Genomic DNA, 12,332 nt, shown 5'->3' on the forward strand with positions numbered 1-12,332 from the left:
TTAGCTTCTTGTACAAGGTTGTAGATCTTTTGGATGGCTTATGTCTCATATCTTGTTTGATTCATTTAGATGGTTGTAGCTACTTTAAATCTTGTAGACAAACTGCTATGTTGCTGTTGAAAACATATTGTATGTTTGTATTGTTTTGAAGCTTGTGTGGGCATTGTTGATGGTGTGGTGTGTTCCCATGCACCACCCCACTTATAATTTGTTGCTTGATCATGTGGCAACCTGGTTACACCAGGGAGTGCCCATTAGAGTGTGTTTGTGGCTGATTTGAACCGTAGGTCTCCATAACTTGTTTTGTAGTTTCCGGTTGAACCGTGACTCCGTTCTCTACGTTCTTTATATGTTTTTGCATCGTTTTCTCGTGATGCACATGTTCATGACATATTCATGCATGTCAAGATAACTTAATATGAGGTTCTGCCCAGAATTCAAATAACTCAACTAATGCATGTGAAAGTGACTAGAATAGTGATGCATGCTTCCTTCTTCACACATGCATCATATTGATTGTCGCATTATATCTTGTCGGTGTTCATTGGTTGTTATCTTATCTTGGGTAGCATCGGGAACAGAGAGCGAGTACGTGGATTCTGGAGAGTACGTGCAGGAAGATCAAGAGCGGTTCCAAGCTGAAGACATCACAGGCAAGATGACCGTGACCTTGACACCGTATCTAGCTTTGTTATGCTTAGAATAATGTTTCCTTCGTTAGATGCTCGCTGCCTACCACTTGATATAACCGCCACCTGCCTTTGCCATGAAACTCAAACACCTTCCTGTCCTAGCAAATGTTGCTCGGCGAAGTAGGCTTGCTCAACCTCTAATGAGTAGCTTTGCTAGTTGCAGGTGCCAGCTGTTCCATGTGATAACATGGGTATTTTGATATCATTATGTTTCAACTGCTATTTAATTAATGCGCCTATATACTTGGTAAATAACGGAAGGCCTAGCCTTTTTCCGGGTGATTTGTTTCGTTGTTGTCGTCTTAGTTTTGGTTACCAGTGTTTGATTCCATAACTGATCGCTCCTAACACGTTCGGGGTTGTTATGGGGACCCCCTTGATAAATCATGTAGTGTTAAGGCTTGTCTGGCAGGACCCAACATTGGTTTTAATATGCTAATAACCTAATAATAATTTGCATAGGGAATAGCTACCCCGAGGAATTAATCAACCCCCGGGCCAGTGCTCCTCATGAGTGTTAGTCCACCCACCTAGTAGTCGACGATGCCACCTCGGGGCAACCCGAGTCGTTTGGTTATCGTCCACTATGCATAGACGGTGTTGTCCTGAGAACGAGATACGCGACTCCTATCGGGTCATCGGCACACCGGGAGGTCCTGCTAGAATTGTCTTACCTTAGCAATATATCTTGCGTATAGGGATTCCGGTGAAACTTTGGGTCTCCTCAAAGTTGAGGTTTTCCTCTAAGGAATCCGACAAGATCACGAGTTTCATGATAGAGGATTACTTTGCGGCCCGTGGCAGTTTGTGATGGACTAGTTGGAGCACCCCTGGAGGGTTTAATCTTTCAGAAAGTCGTGCCCGCGGTTATGTGGCAAATGTGGATATTTTGTTAACATCCGGTTCTAGACAACTTGAAGTAACTCTAATAAAACTGCTAACTGTGTGCGTAACCATGACTGTCTCCTTCGGAGATCGCTCTCCGAGCGAGAACACGGTGGGGTTATGTTTGACGTAAGTAGGTGTTCAGGATCACTTAGTGATCAATCTAGTCCTCGATCGCTCGCATAGACCACCATATGATTACTCTGATCATCGTAAGATAGCCACCATATAAGCTTAGGTTGTTGCAAACCCATACACTAAACCTTCCTCACACAATAACTTGGCTAGATTCGTTACCAAGGTCATTCGATTGTTGAGTTCCCGTGGCTCACGGATTCTACAAACACCAACAGGTACAGGTACGCCTGATGCAGGAGATCCTGATGACAACCAGCTGAAGTGGGAGTTCGATGAGGACTTTGGCCGACTGTACGTGAATTATATGGAGGACTGAGGCCGTGGTCATAATCGTGGGCCAGCATGCGGGATGTCATAGTTTTACTTGTTTCAAGTTGTCCGTAGCGGGACTAAACTATGCTCTGGATAATGTGTGTCTGTAAGCTTGATGCTATACTCTTATCACATGGCAAGTGTATGCCCTACTTGTCACTCTTTCAGTTATGTAATGTCATGATTATCTCGCTTGCGAAACGTTTAGATGTGCCCCTTTCCCTTTTGAGGCATCGCCCCCAAAATAGGAAAGGGCCGCATCTTAGTCGTTACAGTGGCGACCGAGGAGAGGAAGGTGGCATTGGAGGAGAAGAAATTGGCCATGGAAGTCTTGGAAATATGCCCTATAGGCAATAATAAAATAGTTATCATTATATTTTATGTTTCAAGATAATCGTTTATTATCCATGCTATAATAGTATTGAATGGAAATATAAATGCATGTGTGGATATATTGACAAAACAATGTCCCTAGTGAGCCTCTAGTTGACTAGCATGTTGGTCAAGGATGGTTAAGGTTTCCTAGCCATAGACAAGTGTTGTCACTTGATGACGGGATCACATCATTAGGAGAATCATGTGATGGACAAGACCCAAACTATAAACGTAGCATATGATCGTGTCATTTTGTTGCTATTATTTTCTGCATGTCAAGTATGCATTCCTATGACCATGAGATCATGTAACTCACTGACACCGGAGGAATGCCTTGTGTGTATCAAACATCGCAACGTTATTGGGTGACTATAAAGGTACATGCATCTCCAAAGGTGTCCGTTGAGTTACCATGGATCAAGACTAGGATTTGTCACTCTGTGTGACAGAGAGGTATCTCTGGGACCACTCAATAATACAACATCACAAACAAGCCTTGCAAGCAATGTGACTAAAGAGTTAGACACGGGATCTTTTATTATGGAACGAGTAAAGAGACTTGCCGGTAACGAGATTGAAATAGGTATGGCGATACCGATGATCGAATCTCGGGCAAGTAACATACCGAATGACTAAGGGAATGATATACGGGATTGTGTGAATCCTTGACATAGAGATTCAACCGATAAGATCTTTGTAGAATATGTAGGATCCAATATGGATGCCCAGGTCCTACTATTAGATATTGACCGGAGAGTGTCTTGATCATGTCTACATAGTTCTCGAACCCGTAGGGTCTGCACACTTAAGGTTCGGTGACGTTTTCGGTATAGTTTAATTATTAATGTTGGTAAATGAATGTTGTTTGTAGTCCCGGATGAGATCCCGGACATTATGAGTGTCTCCGGAATGGTCCGGAAACAAAGATTGATATATAGGATTGTTGCATTTGGCTTCCGGAAAGATTTTGGGCATTACCGGTAAAGTACCGGGAGTGGCAAATGGGTTCCACGGTTTTACCAGGAGGAGCCACCCACCCGGGAGAGAACCAAATAGGCCCATGTGTGGCACACCATCCCTTAGTGGGCTGGTGAGGCCAGCCCAATAAGGCTATTTCGGCTAAGGAAATAATAAAGAAGGAAAAGAAAAAAAAAAGGAAGGAGGTGGACAAGATAGTAAGGAGTCCTCCACCAAACTGAATTGGAGGACTCCTCCCTCCTTGCCTCGGACGAAGGCTCCTCCTTGGAGTAGGAGGCAAGCCACCCACCCCTTGGTTCCTCCTATATATAATGGAGGGTTTTAGGGTTTTTGTACCTCAAGCCTTTGTGCAGCCCTCTCTGCCTCCACTACTTCGTGACACCTCGTAGCTAGATTGGTACGGTCCGGGAAGCCTGGGCGAAGTAGGTCCACCGTCATCACCGCCACGATGTCGTGCTGCCGGAGAATTCAGCTACCTCTTGGTTTCTCTTGTTGGATCAAGAAGGCTGAGATCGTCATCGAGTTGTACATGTGCTGAACGTGGAGGTGTCGTCCGTTCGATGCTAGATCGGGACGGATCATGGGATGGCGGCAATTTGGATCGCGAAGACGTTCCACTACATCAACCGGGTTTCTTAACGCTTCTTGCTTAGCAATCTACAAGGATATGTGGATCTGATCTCCCTTTCGTAGATGATCATCACCATGATAGGTCTTCGTGTGCGTAGAAATATTTTGTTTTCCATGCAACATTCCCAACAGTGACATCATGAGCTAGGTTCATGTGTAGATGATATCTAAAGTGGAACACAAAAGAGTTTGTGGGCGTTGATGTTTAATTTGCTGCTCCCCTTAGGCTCAGTTATTTTCTGGCTTATGGATAGTTTGTGATGAAAAATAAGCTGAAATAAAAAAGAACTTGTTTTTAGTGTCCGGCTTAACTTCCAGCCGAAGCGAGCCCCTTCACGTTTGGGAGAAGCTACTCGGGAGCAGCTTCCCGAGCGCAGTCCATTAAAAATCAAACGAGTATATCTCTGTGCCCTTGAGGTTGCTAATTATTACAAAACAAATGCCACCCGTGAAAGACATAACCTGAGCTATCTCGACGCATCCTTGCTTCGCGTGTCTGCTAGGTTTCCTCCCACCGCCGTCGCCTCTTGCTAGCCGCCGCTGTCGTCGCCCTTGCCGACGTCATGCAGGGAGCTTAGCCAACGTCGCTACCCTGCTCCAACGTTGGCATCGTCGGTCTTCACTCGTACATCTGCTGCTCGATCTGTTCTTGCTGCACATCTTGCAACCCCAGCCTACGTACAAGTCTGATCTTGACGCCCAGCTCCAGTCTAGTCGTCCGTGTCCAAGCTCTTGCCAAGGTAAGCAGGTTCTGTCCTTTTATCTTTCTTGTACATACTTCTCTTCAGATTGGCATGTGAAAGTTCTGTAGCATGTCATGTGTATGATATGTGCGATATAAAGAGTGAAAATAAATACTTCTAACTGCTATGTACGTGTATGTATTTGTTTGACCATAAATACTATCTCCTTTATGAATTTTGTGTTATGGCAGTGAGTGTTTTTTGATTAATTTATACAATGGGATTTTGTTAGAGCTACGGGGTATGTGTTGTTTGATTAATTGTAACGTTCATTTTATGATAGATGGATAAAGGTAAATCTAGGAAAGCAAATTGGGATCCTGTTGCCCATAAGATTTTCCTTGACATTTGTGTTGAAGAAGTGAATGCAAATAATCGTTCTGATGGACATTTGAGCCCAATTGGGTATGAAAATATGATAAGAAAGTTCAATGAACGGAAAAAAAGAAACTATGTTCGCAAGCAATTCAAAAATAGGTGGGATTTACTAAAAAAAGAGTACAATTGTTGGAAGATCGTTGAACCAAAAGGCATCTCGCATTGGAATAGATCCAGTTACTAAGAGCATTGCGGCTACCGACGAATGGTGGGAAAATGAAATACAGGTATTGATGCATATATATTACTTTCATTTGTTACTTTTCCTTCTAATTTGTTAATTAATATATTAGTGTGATACTTTTGCAGAGAAATGAGATTGCAGCCAAGTTTCGATATGCTCAATTAGTGGATGAGCAAAGAATGAGTTTAATATTTGATGACCATAGTGTGACAAATGCCTACGCAAGGGTTGCAACTCCCTCGTCTCAAGTTGATGTCTCTCAAATTAACATCGAAGAGGATAATGTGGTTGACTCAGGTTGTGAATTAGATGATAACCAAGTTACTCAGAACAAAGTTTCATCTAAAGGTCAAAAGAAGAGATCATGCTCTTATTCACCTAGTCCCAAGATGGTCCAAAAAAGCAGCAAAAGAGAGTGATGATAAAATGGTATTTAACCGTATGGTTGACCTTTGGGAGAGGAGGGAGATTAGCCGCAACTCGGCGATGTCGCAAATAAATGTGGATCATGCGAGAGTTGAGATCAAAGAGATGACGACCATAGTGGTGAACGATGGAGGTCGACCTGGAAGTGATGTGTATTTCTATGCTCTATAGCTGTTTACGAAGAAGGAACATCATGATGTATTCAGTGCCCTGAAGGATGAGGCTACTGGTGTGAGGCTTGAATGGATAAAGAGAACATGGGATGTCTTTATGAAAAAAGATTAGAACATATGTGGTGTTATTTGCTTTCAATAAAATTAGTTCCTATCGACTTGTACTCTCGTGAACCTATGTTATTTGGAACCTCTTGTTTGCACTCAGATTGTAATGTTGGGAAACCGGATTATTTGATATCAACTTGTATGCATTACTCATCTTTGTTTTTGTTTTCAATGCAATGTATCATGTGTGATGCCTCAAATTATTTATTTTTATGTGGACCAAATTATAATGCATGTATATTGTGTTGTTTATGTGACAGATGGATATGTATCCTGAGGATGAAGATGAAGAAATTGATTTCTACATTCTTGCAATGGCACATTATCTTCAAAATAAAGAGAGGCTGCCTTATGCACCTAGAAGAGCACCGGCGATGACAGGGTTGCAGTGGGTTGAAGAGAAAGAGATGGATCCAAAAGCCTTCTACTCCATGTTCAAGATACGGAGGTCGGTGTTTTACCCATTGCATGACACTCTAGTTGAGAAATACGGTTTAAGGTCAACTTGCAACATGTCAAGTAAAGAGCAGCCCAAATATCACAATAGAAAAGGTGTCACCACTCAAAATGTCATGGCAATATGTGATTTCGATATGAGGTTCATTTTTGTTGTTGTTGGATGGCCTGGATCTGTTCATGATACGCGTGTATGGGCTGATGCACGAGTTGAATATCCTAGTTTCCCACACCCTCCGAATGGTAATGACTAGTACATGCATCCTTTTACACTATCCTTTTGCTTTATATTACTCGTCTTCATTGTATTTTTGTTCCCTATATAGGAAAATACTATCTTGTTGACTCAGGCTACCCAAACATAGATGGGTATCTAGCACCATACAAAGGACAACGGTACCATGTACATGATTTCCAACAAGTACCTCCACGAGGGAGAAATGAGACTTTTAATCATCTACATTCTTCACTACAAAATGTCATCGAAAGATCTTTTGGTGTTCTCAAGATGAAATGGCGAATCCTTCTTGGCATTAGGCGTTACAAAGTTGAAACACAAACAATGATAATTACTGCATGCACTTGTCTACATAACTACATCCGTGAGAGCAAACTACCCGATGAGCATTTCACCATGGTTGAGAATGGATCTTATGTCCATGAGGAGAGCGCGTCTCATCAATTTGCACCCTATGATGAAGGCAATATGGGTAGTGTACGAGATGCTATTGCTGCGAGTGTCTTTCCTTGATGACTAGCTCTATGGTGTATGCTTTTCTTGGGAGAACCTTCCAATATTTAGAATATCTTCCTTTTGTTCTCAAGGTTGACAGTGATGTTTTTATGATGTTTGTATGTGTGGAAATGATGTCTTTATGATGTCTGTATGCGTGACGATGATCTTCCTTATGTGGACTTGTTACAATTTATCCATGTTTGAATCTACTTCATGTTCGTATGTGCAGTAAAACACTATAAAATAACTCAAATAATATCTAATGAAAATAGAATTATAGTCCAGGGGTATTACAGACTTCTCACCCCGCACATAGAAAATAAGCTGAAGGGACACAGACTAAAAAGAACTCGAGGGCTTATTCTTACTCGGCTTATTTCCACCACAGCTTCTCAGAACTTATTTCCACAGTGGCTTCTGCATAAGCTAGAGGCGAAAAGAACTGGGCCTTAGTCTTTTCTTGATTCGGTAGTATTGTTGGATTGAAGCGGCCCGGACCAACTTTACTCGTACGCTTACGAGAGGCCGCTTTCATCGACTGACATGCAACTTGTTGCATAAAGATGACAGGCGGGTGTCTGTTTCTTCAACTTTAGTTGAATCGGATTTGACCGAGGTGATCCTTGGAGAAGGTTAAATATAAATTTGCATATCACCGTTGTGGCTTTGCGTAAGTATGATGCGATCATACTAGATACTCAAGTTCGTCATTTCGAGACACCACGTGGTGATCGAGTGTGATAGACTCAACACTCACATACAACGGGTGCAAAACAGTTGCACGCACGGAACACTTGGGTTAAACTTGACAAGCCTAGCGTGTACAGACATGGCCTCGGAACACAAGAGACTGAAAGGTCGAGCATGAATCATATAGTTGATATGATCAACATGGGGATGTCCACCACTGAAACTATACTCAACTCACGTGATGATCGGACTTGAGTTAGTGAATTTGGATTATGCAACACTCGAATGACTAGAGGGATATACACTTGAGTGGGAGTTTATTAGTAATATGATTAGCTAAACTCAATTGTCTTGAACATAGTCTAAGTAATCTTTACAAAATTTTATGTTGTAGATCAATGGCTCGCGCAGTAGCAACCCTGAATTTAATACGTTCCTAGAAAAGGCTAAGCTGAAAGATGATGGAAGCAACTTTGTTGACTGGACTCGAAATATGAGGCTTATCCTCCAAGCTGGCCAAAAGCAATATGTGCTTGATGCTGTGCTAGGTGATGCACCACCCGCTACGGCAACCCAAGATGTTTTGAACGCTTGGCAAGCGTGTAAGGATGACTACTGACTAGTTCAATGTGCAGTTTTGTATGGCTTAGAATTGTGACTTCAAAGACATTTTGAACGTCATGGAGCATATGAGATCTTCCAGGAGTTGAAGTTTATCTTTGAGAAGAATGCCCGGATCGAAAGGTATGAGACTTGCGATAAGTTCTATGCTTGCAAAATGGAGGAGAATTCGTCTGTCAGTGAACACGTGCTCAGAATGTGTGCGTACTCTAACCATCTAGCTGAGCTGGGGATTGAACTCCTGCAAGAAGCTATCACCGACAGAATTCTTCACTCACTCCCACCTAGCTATAAGAGCTTTGTATTGAACTATAACATGCAAGGGATGAATAAGTCACCCGATGAGTTATTTGTGATGCTGAAAGTCCCTGAGTCGGAAATCTAGAAAGAACATCAAGTGTTGATGGTCAATAAGACCAGTAGTTTCAAGAAAAACAACAAAGGCAAGAAGGGTAACTCCAAGAAGAGTGGCAAAGTTGTTGCCTCTCCGAAGAAGAAACCCAAGGCTGGACCTAAGCCAGAAACTGAGTGCTATTATTGCAAGGGGACTAGTCACTGTAAGTGCAACTGCCCCAAGTATCTGGCCGATAAGAAGGCGGCCAACAACAAACAAGGTATATTTGATATACATGTTATTGATGTGTACCTCACCAGCTCTTGTCGTAGTGCCTGGGTATTTGATACCGGTTCTGTTGCTCACATTTGCAACTCAAAACAGGAACTGCGGAATAAACGAAGGTTGGCAAAGGATGAAGTGACGATGCGCGTGGGAAATGGTTCCAAGGTCGATGCGATCGCCGTCGGCACGGTCTCACTTCAGTTACCATCGGGATTAGTGATGAACTTAAATAATTGTTATTTAGTGCCTGCGTTGAGCATGAACATTATATATGGATCTTGTTTATTGTGAGACGGTTACTCATTTAAGTCAGAGAATAATGGTTGTTCTATTTATATGAGTAATACCTTTTACGGTCATGCACCCAATGTGAGGGGTTTGTTCATATTGAATCTCGATTGTGATGACACTCATTTCCATAACATTGAGACCAAAAGATGTAGAGTTAACAATGATAGCGCCACTTTCTTGTGGCACTGCCGCTTAGGTCATATTGGTGTTAAGCGCATGAATAAACTCCATGCTGATGGACTTATGGAGTCACTTAATTTTGAATCACTTGACACATGCGAGCCATGTCTCATGGGCAAGATGACTAAGACTCCGTTCTCTAGAACAATGGAGCATGCAAGTGACTTCTTGGTGATCATACATACTAATGTATGTGGACCGATGAGCATAGAGGCATGACGCGGATATCGTTATTTTCTCACCTTCACTAACAATTTGAGTAGGTATGGCTATATCTACTTGATGAAGCATGGGGCTGGAACGTTTGAAAAGTTCAAACAATTTCAGAGTGAAGTTGAAAATCATTATAGCAAGAAGATCGAGTTCCTGTGACCTGATCAAGGAGGTGAATATCTGAGTTACGAGTTTGGCGCTCACTTAAGACAATGCGGAGTTGTTTCACAGTTGACACCGCCTGGAACACCACAACGTAATGGTGTGTCCGAACATCGTAATCGTACTTTATTAGATATGGTGCGTTCTATGATGTCTCTTACTGATTTGCCATTCTCATTTTGTGGCTATGCATTGGAGACAGCTGCATTCACTTTAAATATGGCACCATCAAAATCCGTTGAGACGACACCATATGAGTTGTGGTATGGCAAGAAGCCAAAATTGTCGTTTCTTAAAGTTTGGGGATGTGATGCTTATGTCAAAAAGCTTCAGCCTGAAAAGCTGGAACCCAAAGCGGAAAAGTGTGTCTTCATAGGTTACCCAAAAGAGACAGTTGGGTATACCTTCTATCTCAGATCCGAGGGCAAAGTGTTTGTCGCTAAGAACGGAGCTTTTCTTGAGAAAGAGTTTCTCACGAAAGAATTGAGTGGGAGGAAGATAGAACTTGATGAGGTTGCGGAACCTCTAATTCAACAAGATGGTGTCGCAGGGCAGAAAGAAATTTCTATCGAGGCAACACGAGTTGATGAGGAAGCTAATGATGATGATCATGAAGCTTCAGATCAAGTTACTGTCGGACCTCGCAGGTTGACAAGAGCACGTACTGCTCCTGAGTGGTACGGGAATCCTGTCTTATCAATCATGTTGTTGGACAAGAATGAGCATGCGAATTATGGAGAAGCAATGGTGGGCCCAGATTCCAACAGATGGTTAGAAGCCATGAAATCCGAGATAGGATCTATGTATGAAAACAAAGTATGGACTTTGGAAGTATTACCTGAAGGTCGAAAGGCTATTCAAAACAAATGGATCTTTAAGAAGAAGACACACGCAGAGGGTAATGTGACCGTTTATAAAGCTCGACTTGTGGCAAACGGTTTTTCACAAGTCCAAGGAGTTGACTACTATGAGACATTCTCACCTGTAGCGATGCTTAAGTCTGTCCGAATAATGTTAGCAATAGCTGCATTTTTTGATTATGAAATTTGGCAACTGGATGTCAAAACGGCGTTCCTTAACGGGTTTCTTGAGGAAGAGTTGTATATGATGCAACCCGAAGGTTTTGTCGATCCATAGAATGCTGGCAAAGTGTGTAAACTCCAGCAATCCATTTATGGACTGGTGCAAGCATCTCGGAGTTGGAATCAACGCTTTGATGAGGTGGTCAAGGCGTTTGGGTTTATACAAGTTTTTGGAGAAGCTTGTATTTACAAGAAAGTGAGTGGGAGCTCTATACCGTTTCTAATATTATATGTGGATGACATATTGCTGATTGGAAACAGTGTAGAGTTTTTGGAAAGCGTAAAGGATTAGTTGAATAAAAGTTTTTCAATGAAGTACCTAGGATAAGCTGCTTACATATTGGGCATAAAGATTTATAGAGATAGGTCAAGGCGCCTGATAGCTCTTTCACAAAGCACATACCTTGATAAAGTTTTGAAGAAGTTCAAAATGGAACAATCCAAGAAGGGGTTCTTGCCTGTGTTACAAGATATAAAGTTGAGTAAGACTCAATGTCCAGTAACTGCACAAGATAGAGAAAAGATGAGTGTCGTCCCCTATGCTTCAGCCATAGGGTCTATCATGTATGCAATGTTGTGCACAAGACCGGATGTCAGCCTGGCCATAAGTATGGCAGGCAGGTTTCAAAGTGATCCAGGAGTGGAACACTGGGTGACGGTCAAGAATATTTCGAAGTACCTGAAAAGAACTAAGGAAATGTTTCTCGTTTATGGAGGTGACGAAGAGCTCGTCGTAAAGGGTTACCTCGATGCAAGCTTTGACACTGGCCCGGATGACTCTAACTCTCAAACCGGATACGTATTTATTCTTAACGGGGGTGCGGTAAGCTCGTGCAATTCCAAGCAAAGCATTGTAGCTGATTCTACATGCGAAGCGGAGTACATAGCTGCCTCAGAGGCGGCTAAAGAGGGTGTCTTGATGAAGAGGTTCATGTCAGATCTTGGAGTAGTGCCAAGTGCACTGGACCCAATTAATCTGTTATGTGACAGCACTGGTGTCGTTGCTCTAGCCAAAGAACCAAGGTTTCACAAGAGGACGAGACACATAAAACGACGCTTCAATGCCATCCGCGATTACATCAAGGAGGAGGACATAAATATTTGCAAAGTGCACACGGATCTGAATGTTGCAGATCCGCTGAATAAACCTCTTCCACGATCAAAGCATGATCAACACCAGAACTGTATGGGTGTTAGATTCATTACATTGTAAATCACATAGAGATGTGAAGCTAGATTATTGACTCTAGTGCAAGTGGG

The 12,332-nt window shown here is 42.4% G+C and overlaps 1 protein-coding gene across 2 annotated transcripts; it reads left to right on the forward strand.

Annotated features, from left to right (window-relative positions):
- Window positions 1–4,464: 4,464 nt before the first annotated feature.
- Window positions 4,465–7,257, forward strand: LOC123402697 (protein ALP1-like). 2 transcript variants are annotated; one of them, XM_045096636.1, is made up of 3 exons: window positions 4,465–4,750; window positions 6,283–6,721; window positions 6,805–7,257. In XM_045096636.1, exons 2-3 carry the CDS (start codon window positions 6,283–6,285, stop codon window positions 7,227–7,229), a joined length of 864 nt encoding a protein of 287 aa, XP_044952571.1. In that variant the 5' UTR covers window positions 4,465–4,750; the 3' UTR covers window positions 7,230–7,257. The 2 variants fall into 2 exon arrangements, 1 of the variants encoding a protein (XP_044952571.1); XR_006611328.1 differs by lacking the exons at window positions 6,283–6,721; window positions 6,805–7,257 and adding exons at window positions 5,037–5,358; window positions 5,441–6,194 and having other exon boundaries at window positions 4,468–4,750.
- Window positions 7,258–12,332: the final 5,075 nt, after the last annotated feature.

The sequence above is a fragment of the Hordeum vulgare genome, chromosome 6H (assembly GCF_904849725.1).
Source record: "Hordeum vulgare subsp. vulgare chromosome 6H, MorexV3_pseudomolecules_assembly, whole genome shotgun sequence".
NCBI classification, from domain to species: Eukaryota; Viridiplantae; Streptophyta; class Magnoliopsida; order Poales; family Poaceae; genus Hordeum; species Hordeum vulgare.